This window comes from Natator depressus, chromosome 1 (assembly GCF_965152275.1).
Source record: "Natator depressus isolate rNatDep1 chromosome 1, rNatDep2.hap1, whole genome shotgun sequence".
NCBI classification, from domain to species: domain Eukaryota; kingdom Metazoa; phylum Chordata; order Testudines; family Cheloniidae; genus Natator; species Natator depressus.
This window is the reverse complement of record NC_134234.1, coordinates 257,918,884-257,936,045: the sequence shown is the minus strand read 5'-3', so window position 1 is coordinate 257,936,045 and position 17,162 is coordinate 257,918,884. Positions and strand designations below refer to the sequence as shown.

The 17,162-nt window shown below is 47.3% G+C and overlaps 1 protein-coding gene across 1 annotated transcript; it reads left to right on the top strand.

Moving 5' to 3' along the window:
- The first annotated feature begins 5,389 nt into the window (after positions 1-5,389).
- POLR3H (RNA polymerase III subunit H) lies at positions 5,390-16,923 on the top strand. Its single transcript, XM_074941705.1, has 7 exons — positions 5,390-5,708; positions 7,919-8,050; positions 9,835-9,931; positions 12,191-12,277; positions 13,424-13,487; positions 14,143-14,350; positions 15,056-16,923. Exons 2-7 carry the CDS (start codon positions 7,940-7,942, stop codon positions 15,107-15,109), a joined length of 621 nt encoding a protein of 206 aa, XP_074797806.1. The 5' UTR covers positions 5,390-5,708; positions 7,919-7,939; the 3' UTR covers positions 15,110-16,923.
- The last annotated feature ends 239 nt before the right edge of the window (positions 16,924-17,162 follow it).

Genomic DNA, 17,162 nt, shown 5'->3' with positions numbered 1-17,162 from the left:
TGTAGGAACTTTGATACCTACGGTTGGATTTCTTGGGCATGTTGGATAAGAGCTATGAATGGGACACACATCAGTGCCATGCAGAGATAAAGGAGCTGAGGCAGATGTACCAGAAGGCAAAGGAGTCAAACCGTCACTCTGATGCTGTGCCAAAGACCTGCTGCTTCTATAAGGAGCTGGATGCCGTCCTCAGCAGTGACCCAACCTCCACCGCCAAAGCCAAAGCGGGGCTGGAGACAGTGGACAAGAGACTCAACCTCAAGGACAAAGTTGTAGACAACGAGGTTGAGTTGGAGGACAATGTGGAGCACATGGCAGGGTCATCTAGTGGCGTGGCAAGTCAGGACCTCGTTTCCACTCCAGAGGCGTCTAGCCAGTCCCAGCAGTCCATTTTCTGGCATGCATGATACAGGAGAGGAGAGCTCTGGTAAGTGATCTTTTTGAGTTGATGCTGCTCGGTTATAAGAGGCAGAGCTGTCCTTTGCTTTGTATATTCTAGAAGTGGGTGAAGGGATAGAAATGTACAAGACTAGCTGTGTTTGTGTGCACTTAACATTCCCCTGTGCAGCTAAGCAATGTAGTGGAACAGTGTGTTAATGGACACCAAGATTTCAAGGGAATCCCTCAGAGAGATCTCAAGGAAACTTTCCTGAAGGTACTCACCAATCCTCTGCCAAAGTTTCCTTGGCAGAGCTGCTTTGTTCCTTCCCCCATTGTAGGAAACTTTCCTGCTCCAACTGGCAATCACTTATGCAGAGACCAAAGTTGCACACAGGCGTGCAACATAACAACCCGGTCTGAAGTCTCATGTACACAGGAGATGTACCTTTGCATCCTTGCTTATCCTCAGGAGTGAGATATCAACTTCGATGACCGCCTGTGGAAAATGGTGGCAGAATTTACAATATTGCCCCTACTGGCCTGCAGTAATCCCCTTAAAAAGACACCAAGATCCTTTGCCCCATCTTGAGCTCTCTCCCCCATTCTCTCCAACCCCAGGCCGAACTCACCATGTTTAGGGCATTCACCAAGCTGTGTGCTTGCCAAGGAACAGTGAGAAACTGATTCATATTTTTTAAAAGATGCATTTTACTATAATGATTTAATGTTGTGCATGCACTAACAATCATGCTTCTGTTTATTGTTTCTTGTTCTTCTGCAGATGTGGCTGTCAGGGGAACACCCTACACACCAGCAGAACGCCTCCGCCAGATAAGGAAGCAACCAAGGAGGAGCAAGGCAGACATGTTTTGAGAGATGCTCCAATCCTCAGAGGCTGAAAAACAAGAATGTGGGGTGTGGAGAGAGACTTTACATGAAAATTATAAAATAGACAGGCAGAACAGAAGGAGACCCAGGAGCGAATTTTAATGGGCCAGAAGTGAATGACAAAAGTGATGGAGGAGCAAATGGAGATGTTAAAGTCCCTAATCACGCTGCAGGCTGAATTAATGTGTGCTCGGCCCCCCCCCTTGCAGTCGATACAGAACTGCTTTCCATGCCCTCTCCAAATTCCTCCCACACATTCCTTGTAACTTCCCGGCCCATCTCAGTACCCCGTTCACTCCACCCCTTTGGACAGCTTCCAAAAAGATAGCTGGACTTACACACAGCTATAAGAGCCTACACTGCCCTTCATTGTTATCTCCCTTCCCACTAAGCCTTTTGTGTGTGTTGTTAATTGGTATTTAATAAAAACATACTCTCTGAAAGATAACCAATCTTTATTTGTCTCCTACACACAGTGGTTGCTGCTGGAATTAATATACTGTGGCAATCTGATCATTTCTGCGTACAAATCAGTCAGGAATCATCAAAATTTTCATGCAAGGCAGCAAGTTAATAAAGCATGGCAGAGTGGTGTATAGAAAGACACATTACTGGAGCTCATTGTCAAAATGGTGCCTCAAAGAGTCCCTGATTCTAATAGCCCTCCCCCCTCCATTGTGGCCCTCTAATAGCGCTGGTATCTGGCTGCTCAAAATCAGCCACCAGGCATTCCACCCCCACGCTCTATCCCAGGGGAAACTTTTCACCATTAGCCTCACGAATATTATGGCGCGCACAGCAGGCTGCTATGACCGTGGGAATATTTTCCTCACTTTTGTCTAACCTGCCCTAAAGGCAGCGCCAGAGTGCTTTTAATCTGCCAAAGGCACATTCTACAGTCATTCTGCACCTGCTCAGCCTATTGTTGAAGCACTCCTTTTGGCTGTCCAGGTTTCCCGGGTAAGACTTCATAAGCCATGGGAGTATGGTGTATGCTGGGTCCCCCAGGATCACTATGGACATTTCAACACCCCCCATTGGAATCTTCTGGTCTGGAAAGAAAGTTCCCGCTTGCAGCTTTCTGTACAGGCCAGTGTTTCTGAAGATGCATGTGTCATGCACCTTCCCGGACCACCTCACATTGATGTCAGTGAAATGCCCACGGTGATCCACAAGCACCTTCAATAACATAGAGAGGTACCCCTTTTTATTGATGTACTCCATCCCAAGATGGTCCAGGGCCAAAATTGGGATATGTGTGCTATCTATTGCTCTGCCGCAGTTAGGGATTCCCATTGCTGCAAAACCATCCACTATTTCACACACATTGCCAAGAGTCACAGTCCTCAGTAGCAGGATGCGATTAACGACTCTGCACACTTGTGTTAACGCAGCCCCAATGGTCGACTTCCCGACTCCAAACTGATTTGTGACTGATCAGTAGCTGTCTGGAGTTGCCAGCTTCCACACAGCAATCACCAGCGAGAAGGCAGCTCTCATTTTGGTGTCCTTGCACCACAGTGCTGGGGTGAACTACACACAGTTCCAGGAAGGTGACTTTCTGTATCTGAAAATTCTGCAGCCACTATTTGTCATCCCAGACTTGCATAACAATGCAATCTCACTTCTCAGTGCTTGTTTCCCAAGCCAAAAAGCAATGGTCCACCATGTGTACCTGCTCTGTGAATGCCAAAAGTGATCTGGTGTTTCTTTCCACACAGTATGTCAGGCACCCCTGATTCCTGTTCAGACTGGGTGCTCATAATATATTGCATGGTCAGCCATGACGTGTTCATAACAGTGTCCACAACAGTAGAGAGCAGTGCAGGATCCATCTGTTCAGACAGAGATGGTGGGCACTCAGTAAACAGGGGTCATTGAAAAATGCCGTGAAATGCAGTTAGAAGCCCATGGAATGATGGGGTAGAAAAAAATGCATCATGGGATGTTGAGCCCGCTCCCATAATGCCCTGCAATCCATTCCACCTTCCCACAACTCCTAGCTGCAGAAGGTGGCGAGTAGCATAGTGGGATAGCTACCTCCAGTGCACTGCTCTGTCAATGTTAAAGCACCAGCTGTGGATGCGCTCTTCCAACAGAAGGAGCGTCGCGTGAACATGCAGAAGTGATGTAATTATACCGGTTTTTGATTGTCAGCATAACTTGCATTTGACAATACTCTGTAGTGTAGACAAGGCCCAATTATCACAGCTCCAAGCTATGCCACTTTATACTGGCTAAGAATCTGGTCCGAAGTTTCTAGCTGTTGTAGCTGTGAGAAAAACATTCCCGATGTAAATCTTTTACCACCTGAGTATGCAAACAGCCCGATATAACTGCTCCAGGAGAGGTGGGAACTGTTGTCTCTATAGTAGGGTTAACATCAAAGCCTAACAATGACACTTGAAATGATAACAGTGTTAACGATTTCCCAGTTGATCATTTTAGCAGAAACATTCAGCTAAGGTAGATATTCATCATACTTGGATGAAATGGCAGATATTGGGTCGGGGGAAATGGGAAGGCTAGTGGTTGTCAAGAGTTCCTGGGGAAGGAGAACTAGGAGTTGAAGCCCCTCCATAGTTTCCGGTCACCTATGTCCCAACCTACAAAGGGAAGGAAAAAATAAGATGCAGCCTCTCTTCAGTGTGAAAAGCTTCCAACAGCTGCCTGCATGTTAAAAACATAAACTGACTCTCACACCTTCTTGGATACCAAATATCCACCACTGCACTGCCAAACGTCCCGCTCTCTGCTGAAAACTACACTGCAAATAGGCCTGATCAGTAGCAAACACTGTGGCATGTTGAAAAGTTATGGCAGCATAAATAAAATAAACTGAATTTACCAGCAAAATAAATCATATAAAGGGACACTGCACTGGTTGTATGATTGTATTGGATTAAATGTGAAAACAAAGCTTCCATTTTACCTGAATCTGCCATAGAATTCAGTACCAGAGTAGCACAGACAGAAGGGGACCAAGGGCAATTTAAGCAAGCTGCTGAGGGACAATGGGGAAAGCTCTTTGATGCACTGCACACGGCATAGTAACTGCACAGGATCCAAGTTTCTAAAATTAAATTGGCTTTTTATTAAAACAACTATTTACAGAGATGCTGAAACTGCAACTAGCATTCCAGCCATGTGCACCCAGACTGACTTCCGGATACCTCCGCCTGCAACCTCTGCTCCTCCCTCCAACTTCCATGCAAGGCTGCTACAAAAGCTGATATTTATTGACATCATTACAAAATATTTATATTAACAACTATGTGTTTGATTATGTCCCTTTCCCCCACCCTTTGTATATTGTTCATCTTCTTAGACAATAAGCTGTCTGGGGCAGGAACTGCATCTGCATAGTACAATGGGACCCCGATCCCAGTTAGGGCTTATAGATGCTCCTGTAATAAAAAAACATAATAATAAACAACAGAGATAGGATACTGGGCTAGATGGGTCAATGGTCTGCTCTGGCATGGCATAAAGGTGGGACAAAATGACCATCACTGGCCATTCAATGGTCGGGTGTGGGCAGCAGCTGGGATAGCCCAAGAGCTGGACCAATGACCACCTGACCTGCTAAACCAGGAAACAGGATGCGGAGATTAGAGGGGCCTGTAGTTTGCTCCCCTGCGCTCTAGCGATTGCACAATGTGTCCCCCAGGAGGGCACCGAGGTCCCCTCCTCATGGCTGGGTCAGTCCCAGCCCTGGCTTGGCTCCCCAGGGGGCTGTCCCGCCACATCCTGCCAGGCCTAGGTGACGCGTAGGGAGGCCTGTGGGGTCAAGTTCCCTCCCCGCCATTTCTGCTTGGCCCGCCGGGGGGAGGGAGGGGGCTCTGTGCTGTGCCTGCCCCCGGCCCGTTCCTGGCAGCCGGGGCTGGGCAGCGAGTGGAGGGGGCGGGACCCTGCCGGCGAGAGGCAGGTTGAGGGCCTGGGTGGGGGGCGGGCCTGGCTGCCGGGGCGGGGCCGAGCGAGCCCGACCCCTTCTACCCCCAGCACGTTTCCGGCTCCCTCGGCCGCGGGCCGAGCGGAACCCCGCGCCAGGCCCTCTCCGGCACCAGCGCCACGAGTCGGCAGCGCGGCCAGGCCAGAGCGCGCCCGGCGCGGGGCTGGGCAGGGACGTGACGTCGCTGCCCCGCGAGCCTGGGTGGGATCAGGGGAGTCCCTGCAACTGGGGGCTTAGGGGAATGGCGCACCCTGCAACAACCCGCCCGCAGAGCTAGACCCGATTCGCTCCTCGCTCGGGGATTGGGGGAGCCCTGGTCACCTGATACAGATTCCATATGTCAATCAACCCCTTCGGCCCGCCCGGGAAAGGCGATTGGCCAGCCCACCGGAAGTCACCTGGCCGGTAACTAGGAGGCTGCAGCAGCGCGGGACGATCTGCTGGCGCCGGTGTTGCGGTTGCCACGTGCGCGCTGCACCCGGGAGAGGTGGGTGCACGGGGGGGGCCTCAAAGGGGCCGCAGGGCAGGTGCCTGGAGAGGAACCAGGTTGGTCCTCCGGGAGCCGTCTATGTATCCCGCCAAGCTTTGCGGCACCATAGGGTCCACTTCTCCCCTCCCCCCGGTTCGCTCGCTGGTGGGCCACGCGCGGGCCCGTTAGCCCCCAGGGGCGGTGGGGGCGCTGGGCGAGCCCTACCGTCGCGCGCGGGGAGGAGGGGGCTGCGCAGGGGGGGGCGAGCGCAGCCCGCGCGAACGCTGCGCCGCGCCACGCCACGCCGCTCTCCGGGCCCAGGGCGAGCCTGGCCGCGCGGCTGAAGCCAGGGGCGGGGAGCGGGCGCGCGGGAGCAGCGCGCGGTGACCGGCCCGGGCGGGAGGCCGCTGGTCGCTGTCTAAGGGGGAAAGGCCTCGGGACCGCGATGGGCCTTTGTGCGATCCGGGTTTGCGCTGATCCCCCGGGGGTACCCCGTGTTCCCCAGCTGAGGGGCCGCCCTGTGTCCGATAGAAACACTTGCGTTGGGCTCCGCTAGGAGTAACTCGGGGGTAGACAAAAAGAAAAGGAGGATTTGTGGCACCTTAGAGACTAACCAATTTATTTGAGCATAAGCTTGCGTGAGCTATAGCTCACTTCATCGAATGCATAAAGTTTTCCACTTTATGTATCCGATGAAGTGAGCTGTAGCTCACGAAAGCTCATGCTCAAATAAATTGGTTAGTCTCTAAGGTGCCACAAGTCCTCCTTTTCTTTTTGCGGATACAGACTAACGCGGCTGCTACTCTGAAACCTGTCATTAATCAGGGGTAGACAATTATTTTTTTCTCAAGGTCCAAATTTCTTCATCAAGGTATAGTCAAGATACAGAGAAGAAAATAATAAATCCCCAATAATGATAAATAAATAAAAATATTTTGGAGCGCCATTCAAAGGTGACTGGTAGTCTGGATGTGTCCCTTGGTCTGTTTGTTGATTACCCCTGGAGGAATTAATCCAAACTGATTTTCCTATCCCCCTTCCATGCTACTCAGTTTTTGTCTAAGTCCCTTTCTACAAATGTGGGCATTTCTACAAATGTGGAAAAAAGCCCAGAACTGTTAACTACCTAACATTGGGGCACATGCGAATCTGGCATATTGTAATTAAGGATCAATTTGTGTTAACTACAGTATCTAATTTAGGGATTTGTAATGTGCCCATCACCTTAATAGCTATTACAAACTCCTTTTTTAAAAAAAGCAAATGATTTTCCTTTGTTTGTTCCTATATGTGGGGGATTGTATTTTTAGTGGGGAGGGATTAGACAGTGTGGGTTCACAGGGTTGCTCCTGAGTTTGTATGAATGAATGCCATTTCTTCCCCTCAACCCACAACTGAAGATCACTTTTTTGTGACAATGTGCAGGTGGCATCTTTGACAGTGGCCTAACCTGTCCTTTAGGCAGGTAGTGGAGTGGTGCAGAATCTTCTGCATGAGCTAAGAACCAAAGTTCCCTTCAGTCATGCTCTCTCAGGAGCCCTTCCTTTCACTTCCAGCAGGGGGGACACATCCTCACTTACGCATGAGCTTGTCTTGTGGATGTGCTCTCAGCAATTATGTTGTTCCCTTTCTCAGCGGTCTTACTGGGTAGTGCTTAGAAGCCCAGTTGCTAGGCACTGTGCATGCATATAAAGAAGAGATAATCTTTGTCCCAAAGAACTCATGATTATAAAGGATTGAGCTGGAGACTTGAATGGAAAAATAGAAAGTTACCATTTGGGGTTTACTTTTGCTGCATAGCTGAATCATTTGAGTATTTTATTGAACCTGCCAGATTTTATAGACATTCCATGCGAATGAAGTGTCTACGCTGCAGGGACTGAACGATTTCCCAGACACCTCACCCAACCGTTATGAGCTGTTAGAGGCCCACCCCTGATCTCAAAGGGTCCTTCTGTTTTTAGGGTTTATCTACAGTACAGAGCCTTGGCCTGCATAGGGGGTTCTCCTGGCATAGCTCCACCACCTCCCCAAGCAACATTAGTTATGCCAACAGAAGCATGCTTCTGTCAGCATAGTTGCTTGCATACTGGGGGATTTACCAGCATAGCTATATCGGCTAGTTGTGTGTGATTTTTATTTCCCCCCACTCCTAGCCAACATAGCTCTCCTGGCAAAACTTTGTAGTGTAGACCAGACTTTATTGGCCTTCTGCTCTCTTTCTACAGGGACACTTGCTACTAGCCGCCATGTTTGTTCTAGTGGAGATGGTGGATACGGTACGGATTCCTCCGTGGCAGTTTGAAATGAAGCTCAATGACTCCATTGCTGAAGAACTAAATAAGAAGTTAGCTAACAAGGTAAAGCTTAGAGCACTGAACATGTGAACCAGACTTTTATGCAGCTGTGGGTGACAGCGTAAGTAGCAAAAAATTAAATTCAGACTGGTTTGGATATGAGGACCATTACAAAGACTGAAAACTACCTAAGGGACCATCTACAAAGGGTAATGATCAAAAATATTGAGTTGGAGAAGGTGATGGCTCTGGCATTACTTAGTGTGATCTCAAATTATGTAGAACAAGGAGGGTAAAGAGCACAGTAATGATATTCCGAGGGAATACTGAACTGAGAAGAATGCCAAGTGGGGCAGAGAAATAATGAAGGGAACTTAGAGTAGTTGGCAGGAGTAGGAAGTAGCAATAGGACACTCAGCCTGGAAAAATGCAAATTTACATGTCTTGGCTGGAGAAATGCCTTGAAGGCAGTAATGTTGAAAGAAACCATGGGGTGATAGGTTTCAGAGTAGCAGCCATGTTAGTCTGTATCCGCAAAAAGAAAAGGAGTACTTGTGGCACCTTAGTCTCTAAGGTGCCACAAGTACTCCTTTTCTTTTCATGGGGTGATAGTATCTCACTGCTGTGCACTAAGCACTTGAAATGTGATCTGGCAACAAAAAAGCTGATGAGATTTGGTACAGCATATAAAAAGGCATCATAACACAGACCAGAGAGATCATGACCCCTCATATATAGAAATACTGGGACTATGATTAGATTGCAACATTCAGTTCTACACAGGTAACTGATAAACTGGAGGGAGTTCAGAGAAGAGCAACAAGAATGATTGCGCGCTATGAAGAGTGACTTATGTGGAAAGATTATTAAACACATCTCAGTTGGCCACCAGTGACTTGAGATGGGTTGATGTCTACAAGTGTTTGAACAGCAAAGAAAGAGAGGGAATGTTCAGGGTCTTTTGTGGGTTGGGAAATTAGCAGGATAAAACTAAACAGAACTGAACATCAGAAACGATTTCTGATAGGCTGAGGAGCAGTCTCCTAAAGGAATGGCAGAAGCCCCATTGTCAGGACACTTAATACACTGTAGGTAGTCATCTTCCACTGACTGGGATGAATGGGCAAGTTGGGACCTACTAGGTCTCTTCTGTTTGTAATTTGGATCGTGAGGCAGTCCCAGGCCCATAGGGTATACTGAGATCTTCAGTATTTTCATTATTCTGAAAAAACCTATGCTCCCTCTGACCTGAGTATCAACTGATGGGCCTAGAGTTAATGATGGGTGTACCCTGATGGAGGGGAAAGGCTTTCTTCACCTGCGCTAACAATCTTCGTGACTTCTGAATGAAGCATGTCTCTTACAGAAAGGGATTCAAGGGCATGACTACCCAGCAAGGGGCGTTTCTGGCCTTTAGAAGAGCTAGTTCTGGAAATGCTGTATTTCTCATCCAGGTGGTGGTGTTTATCTAAGCCACTCATAGGGCTCACTTCTCCCATTTTCCCATCTTTGGCAACAACCTAAAAGGCTCAGGTTGCAGCAGTGCTGTTTCTGGAGTAGGTCAACACGTGCCCTCCGATACCTCTGAGAGAGCCAGAGGGGTCCCTAGAAGGTAATGATGGGTGCGCACTGTCTTTTCCTCACAAGAGCTGAGGCTTGCACCTCTACAGTGCTCTGATCTGATGCACATGGATCTCTTGTCCAGTTCCTCCTATGGCAGCTCATCTGGTTGGCCATTTGCATGAGCTTCCTGCTTAAAAACTTGTGTTTGAGAGTGGTGTGGGGCAGAGATTTGCGGGGATTTACAACTCCAGGGATTTATTGCTCATTGGCTTTTCTCTGAACAGGTTGTGTATAATGTTGGCCTCTGCATCTGTCTGTATGACATCACAAAGCTGGAAGACTCGTACATATTTCCTGGGGATGGTGCATCGCACACTAAAGGTCTGCTACTGCTTTTCCTAAGCTGTGTGGGTCTCAGGATTCTTTCAAGTCTCTAATTATACTAGGAAGGTTGCAGGAATGGTTCAAGCCTCACAACCTTAACTCTACCCAGGTAGAGGTCCCAAGAGGAACATCACCTGTCCCTGTCAAAAGCTGTTGTTTTCTGTGTGCTCACCGCAACTTTAAATTGGCTCACCTGTTCATACGCTCCAACAGACCTTCGCTATGCTCTGAGCAGCACCATTGCTGTGGGAACTACTTGCTGCTAGTTGGACAACAATGTGTAGGGAGGCATCCAACTCCATTGCCTCCTCTTGTGATTTGCCTGAGGGACTGCTCACGGTGGGGATCCAAGGGGGCGAAGTGAAGGTTATGTTGTGTGGGAAGTATGGCCTTAATTGCATTTCCTGGCTTTCTTATGTCTGAGGGTTTTTTCTTGTAGTGCTAACATTTGTTCAGGGGGTCCTTAGCACCACACTTCCTTGTTCTGCAACATTTGCATTTTGAGAACTTAAACTCTCCCATACTGGAAGGGCAAGAGGTTGAGCACCTGCAACCTCAATTCTGTATTAAAGGCTTTTTTTGCCTGTGAATAGTTAAGCCAATTAATCTGTGTTCCAGAATAGCCACTGGAGTGGGCTTTACCCCCACCCTTCTACTGGACAGAGAAAACTATTTCAGTATCTGTCCCTGAGTATTGGGTAGCCTGCAGTATAAACTGTATACGACTCTTGGGCATGTGTTAAGCTGTAGAATTTATCATGCTTCTGAGCACCACTCACCACCACTATCCTGCTGCCTGCATCTCAGCCACTCCTTAAGGTAAATACCATCTATTACAGAAAGCATCTGCAGTGCCCCTCTGACACCCATAGTGTCCCAGTAGCCAGGCGGGTTCCTAATCGGTAACAAAGGGTTGAGACATCAAAATGTTTGTGGTGAGAAAAGTGACACTGTCTAAAATTGGCCTTTCCAGATGTGTGTCCACCTCTGTTCCCATCACCACAGTCTTATCCGTTTAACTTACACCGGAGAAAGACTTGGTTTGGTTAGTATCAGCCCTGCAGAAGAGCAAAGCTGGGTTACGTTCTGCTTTGCCAATCATCGGAATACCCAGCCAGGGTTTTGGATTCCAGGAGCTTTATTGTGGGGGGTGACCTAAGAAGCAGAAAGAGAATCCGTCTGAGCAGGTAATCCCCACCCTAGCCGCTTTGCTTGTATATTATATCTCTGACCATCCCTTCCTCTAGTTTTTTAATTCATAAGGTTGTTGCGACAAGCACCTGTCTCTTTGTGTTGAGTGTCTATCATACTTACAGTGCTCCCACAATCTAATATATAGTAATAAATATTGGTATAGAGATTGCTGGGGGAGCCTATCTGAAATTCTGTGATAACTTAAATTCTCTCTGTTGGTGTAACTACTTTGGAGCAACTTCTCCCATCCCTTCCTGGGCTAGAGAAACACCTTTTATAGAAATAAGTAAATAAATAAAAGGCAGCTTCAAAGATAATATTTTGAAGTTTACTTCTGGAATCAAAGTGGGAATTTGTCTAAAATTGAGCCTCACGAACATCTCTCCTATGTAGCATTGCTGTGCATTGTCATACAACTATTGCCTTCCACCTCCGTGGCAGCTGCTTTTCAGTGGTTAAGTGTGTTATTTAGGCAGTGTGGGCTAGTGGCTTAGGCACGGGACTGGGACTCAGGAGACTTGGGTTCTATTCTTAGCTCTGTCACTGGCCTGCTTGGGCAAGTCACTTCCAAGCTGTGTGCCTCAGTTTCCCCTTCTGTAAAGTGGGGATAATGATACTGACCTTTGGGAAGTGCACTGAGATCTACTGATAGGAGCTTGGTGGTATTATTTATTTGCGCTGTAGTAATGCCCAACAGGAGGAGCAGGACCCCATTGTACTAGGCAGAAAGAAGTAGTCTCTGCTCTGAGAAGTTTCCAGTCCAATACAAAAAATAGCAAGCAAGTGTGGCAAACAGTAGGCTGGTGAGTGTTACAGTAACAAGGTTGTGCAATTACTTAGACCAGTTATATGCACACCACATGATTCCTGAGAACTTAAAAGTATTGTGGGAGTTTGATTGTGATCCTGATATCGTTGGCATGGGGATGAAAGCTGCTGAAGAAATATCAGATACAAGATTTGGAGGGTGTGGGGTAGATTTTTTTTATTTTTAAATGGCTGTCACCCAGAGGAAATTAAGTATATGACTCTCTCAGACCTAGCATCTTTGCTTCTTTCCAGTGCATTTCCGGTATGTGGTATTCCATCCCTTTCTGGACGAGATTCTGATCGGGGAGATTAAAGGCTGCAGTCAGGATGGAGTTCATGGTAAATTGCAACTTCTAATACTAGGGATACCATAGCTGTTGGGCATTGTGTTGAATCCAGCACCCTAGGCTATGAGATTGGTTTGAGATACAGAGATGTTCAACCCCAAGTCCTTATTTCTATTTGGCTTGGGTCAATAGTAACTAAGGCTATGTCTACACTTGCAGAGTTTTTTCGCTGACAGTATTGTTGGTGATAGAAGAGTGCTAAAAGAAAAGTGTTGGTTTGTGTTCACATTGTTTTCCACAGGCATCAGAGTGTGTTTACATATGCAGCACTTGCATTGCAGATGAGAGGAGTGCACTGTGGTAGCTGTCCCACTATGCACTGCTTCGGGACACAAAGCAAAATCATTGTTGTGGAAGGAGTGGATGTGTGTGTATGACAGCTGTCAGAAGCAACCAGTCCTGGGGGAGGGGGAGACCCCGACCTCATGCGTTACAGCGCTGAAACTTGCTGCGCTCAGGGGTGTGTTTTTTCACACCCCTGAGCGAGAACATTGCAGCGCTGTAAATTGCCAGTGTAGACAAGCCCTTAGTTAAATTGCTAGTTTCAGACTTGGGGCAGGCTGTGGGCCCTCTTGCTTGCGAGTTTTGCCCACACCCACAAACCTCCTTTATTCAGTCCCGTAGGTGCACATTTCAGAAGAGCTTGGATCCACTAGATTGTGCAGGTGGATAAGCTCATCGGTAGATGGAGGCATAGGTTTGCTTTGTCGATTCATTTAGCATGGCTTCTGAGAGTCATTTGGTTAAAGGGGTATATTATAACCGTAAATCACATTGGTCGGAATTCTCTTGCTTTCTGTGATTATGTGCAGCATCTGTGACCCCTCCCTGCATCGAAAGTTAGTGAAAATTTTGTTTACTTTGTGGATTTGACAGTAATTAGTTTATGGTCAGGGTGTCACTCTCCTTTCTTGTTGTGAGGAACCTTCTCACAGCAACTGAGAGAGAGAAACACTTAAAAGAACAGAAGAGTGGGACTGTAGAGCTATAGATCTGCTAGGGGGACTTAAGTAGGCACAACAACTGATACGCTGTACTTCACACTGGAAAAAAAAAAAGACCATGTTATACCGCTTTAATATACTCTGTCACTGATGGCAAGATCCTTTTCTTCCTAATTTGATTCTTTGCTTTGCAGTTTCTCTTGGTTTCTTCGATGACATTGTCATCCCTCCAGAGTCCCTGCAGCAGCCAGCTAAGTTGTATCCTCTAACCGTCTGTCACATTGACTTCTTTTTTTTAAATAAAGGAGGGAAGTGGCTACAGTTCTTTCTTGTCACCTGAAACCTTGCATGCCCCATACTGTACTATAAAGAGGCTCAGGGGCAGCAGCTAGAGTATCATGCTTAGTCCAGAGTCCCATGCAGTCAGCTGTCCAAGTTAGACAGCTAATCCCTTTCGGGTCACACCAAGTGGGTCTTGTAGGGTTACTCTGCCACCTGTTAGAAATGAATGGCAAGGTCACCTGAACAGCAGGGTTTTTTTTTCTACAGCAGAGACATTCTCCAGTCTTGTAACTTGCGTCCATCAGTGGCCAATTCCTCTGCCCTACATGATGCACTTGGCCAATTGGGTACATGGTGGGAGAATTCTTTTTTTGACTCCATCCCAGGTGATATCTTATGCCTTGAAGCTTGTGCACTGATTATCCTTTTTGCTGCTGTAAAGCTAAGATAAAAGGGCCTGGGTTTTAGAGCTGCTTGGAGAAGTGTGGTGCAGTTTGAGAAACGTGTGAAGAGGGTGAATCCTGGGATTCAAACCACAATCCTCCTGCTCTGAGGGCTCTCGGTCTATTGAGTGAGAGAAAACCACTGGATTCTCATGATGTGTTTTACTGCCTTGACTTGAGCTGGCCAGCGATGAAGCAGAGCAGGTCTGGGTGTGGGAGTACGAGACAGAAGAAGGGGCTCATGACCTGTATATGGACACGGGGGAGGAGATCCGCTTCCGGATAGTGGATGAGAGCTTTGTTGACACATCCCCTACAGGTCCAAGCTCCACAGAGGCCTCCACCTCTGGTGCCACAGAGGAGGTGCAGAAGAAGGAGGCACCCTACACTCTGGTGGTAACTATGTATAATTCCTACAGCACCATAGATGTGCATGGCATTTTAAAGAGACAGTGCCTCTTCCCCAAGTAGCGTACCGTCTAAATTAGAGATAACACAGTGAAGGATGACAAAGGTTGAGGATGAGGTTACTGAGATCAGCTTTATTAAATATGTATCTGGTGTCTTTGTCAGTGTAATAAACATTGGGATGAAGTTCTGAGGAGGGAGCTGAAGGCAGTGAGTGAGGTTGCCTGGTGCACAGGGAATAGCAGTGCACCTAGTGGTGCACAATAGCCTTGTGCCAAACAAGTTCTCCCCCCAAAGAACTTCTGATCTAAAGGCTTGTGCACGGCGGAAAGGCAAGACTCTAAATTAGTGCTGGTGCTCCTTTAAACTGCACCTTCCCAGTGATGGAGTGGGGTATTTATGTGTGGGCCAGTGGGTACTTTGCCTTCAAGTGATGCTCTGGCCAACATCTGAAATAGTATTGATCAGGTCTGGAGGAAGCTGAACTTCTGAGCCTCATTGTGAGACAGGGAGGAAAGGAGGATTCCAGTAGATAACTCAGATATTCCCACTCCTATGAATTCCTCCTCCTCCTCCCCCCCCCCACACACACACACAGTTGACCGCTAAGTTGGATCAAACATTCACTCCTATCTACTTGCCTCTGAATCTTTTTAAATTCTCATCTCATTCTTTTTCCTTCTCTCTGGACAGGGATCCATCAGTGAACCTGGCCTGGGCCTCCTCTCATGGTGGACAAACAGTTAGCAGCAGTCAGAACTTGCTCTGCATGGACCCTGCAGGATGGATGCTTTCAAGGATTGCAGGAGCCAGTTGGTGCCCTGCTCCCCTCCAGGCAGTGCAGTGGACAAGAAAGCAGGGCTTCCATGTTCCTGTAATTGCTCCCCACCAAGTCGAGCTGGCAACTGCCAAGAAATACCTCTGTTAGAACTGTACAAGTAAAAGTACAGACACAAGGGCTGCCCTGTTACATGAGCCCAGCAGCCACAAACCCACCTGGGACTTTGACAGCCTGGAAAGCAGAGCAAAATTGGGTTCAAATGCCAAAGAAAGTCTCTGCGGTCTTGAAAAAGAGCAGTCTAAGTTGTTACAGTGGCAGGACAGGTGGTGCTGTCTGGCCAGAAGAAACTGGTAGTTTCCTACCGCAGCCAGTCTCCTGGCTTGAGACATGTAATGAGAAGTGTAAGCAAAGGCCTGTCTCTCCTTTAGTGGAAGTGTTCATATCTCCTTGGCACAAAACAAGGAGGTGCTGCTGTTTTAACATGAGAGAAAACTGTAAAGTATGGGAAAGGGATATGCTGGCTCTTAAGCCATTGTAAACCCTGGTGATGAAAGGATGGGGAAGGCTTTGAGAGCTGGGGCAAGGATGGGAATCCAGCCCATAGAGGAGGATTCACTTCACTGTACAAGGGAGCTGGAGTTCCATTACATGAATTGCTATGACGATGGAAGGGTGTCAGCTTACTAGGAAGCAATTTAGTTGCTGTTTCTAATCCTTTGCTGTCCTCTGAAAACGAGCACCGGCTACGGTGCTGAAGTGAGATGCTGTAATACGGTGGATGGGCTGTGGTCTTATGCAAAACAAGCTCAGGCTTGGCTGAAATGTTCACTTAATTTTAGAAGCAAGGCCATATGGCTAAGTAAAGCTGTATTTCCAATCCCTTAGGGGGTGGGAAGGCTGGTTTTAATATTAGATGAATAAATGTTATTACTGGCTGTACACAACGCAGCTTCCTGTCTATCAGGAAAAGACAAACCCAGGTTCCTGCAGTTTGGGATGCTTACTCCATCTCAATGCAGATACTTTTTGGCTTCTACTCTGAGGAGCAGTATTAAACATGCAGGAACCAAACTCAGTTACTTTTGCTGACAGCAGTGAAAGGAAAGCAGGGAACAAAAAGTTAGTGGGAGTCTGTGCAGGGCTGTGATGTGTTTTGCATGATTAAATACCAGCCATTTTGGGGGGCTAGAATTTCATTGGATGGTGGTTTTGCTGACCTCAACCATGAAAGCAAAGCTTAAGTCACTGGAACCATTCCTACAATATAATTACAGCCCCTTACTTCTAAGCTTGGCTACTGCTGGTTCATAGATTAATCAAAAGGAAGTCTAGAATTCATCTTCTCACCCCCATCTGAACCCATAAAGTCCCCTCTGTGCTGTCACCAGCTTCTCTAATGAAGTATAGCAACACTGACCAAACATTGCTCTGTCAGTGTGATTCTAACAGGGCTGCTAATGGGAAAGAAAGGTATGGCATTTTACAGAATGTTATAACTTGGAGCAGTTTTGAGCATGTTCTAGGAATAGGCTTCAAGGAGAAGAGGATACTCTTCACACAGACTCATCTCTTTGGCTATGTGAAAACTATGGATTCCAAGCAGCTGAAGTCTGACCAATAAAAACTACTGCAGGTGTCTGTCTCATACATTAGTTATTGCACTGTGGCTTCTATCCACACATGAGCATGAACAACTAGCAAGTTACAGCCCTGGCAGTGCCTTCTTAGCTATTCTACCCCCCTGAGTTCTGATGCTAGACTGAAGCTTGCATTGGTGCAGTGAGAAAGAAATGGAAGAGTTCTTGACTTTTCAGTATTTTGGAACATAATGAGTCCCAGACTGGTCTTCTTTCCCCTCAGCTTTGTATTACTGCTGTTCCTTTCAAGGGCAGCAATAAATTAAGGGGGTAGTTGGAACTACACAGCTGAGAGTTGCTTCCCCCTAACCCTTGCTGCAGTTGGGGCCCTGCTGTTCCCAGTAAGTGAATTTCAGACCCCATTCTCAAACAAACAAGAAGT

Bases quoted from the DNA above. Each gene is read 5' to 3' on its own strand.
- POLR3H (XM_074941705.1), top strand. From the start codon at position 7,940: ATGTTTGTTCTAGTGGAGATGGTGGATACGGTACGGATTCCTCCGTGG. The intron at 8,051-9,834 runs GTAAAGCTTAGA...TTCTCTGAACAG, and splicing joins ATAAGAAGTTAGCTAACAAG to GTTGTGTATAATGTTGGCCT. The intron at 13,488-14,142 runs GTATCCTCTAAC...TGAGCTGGCCAG, and splicing joins CTGCAGCAGCCAGCTAAGTT to CGATGAAGCAGAGCAGGTCT.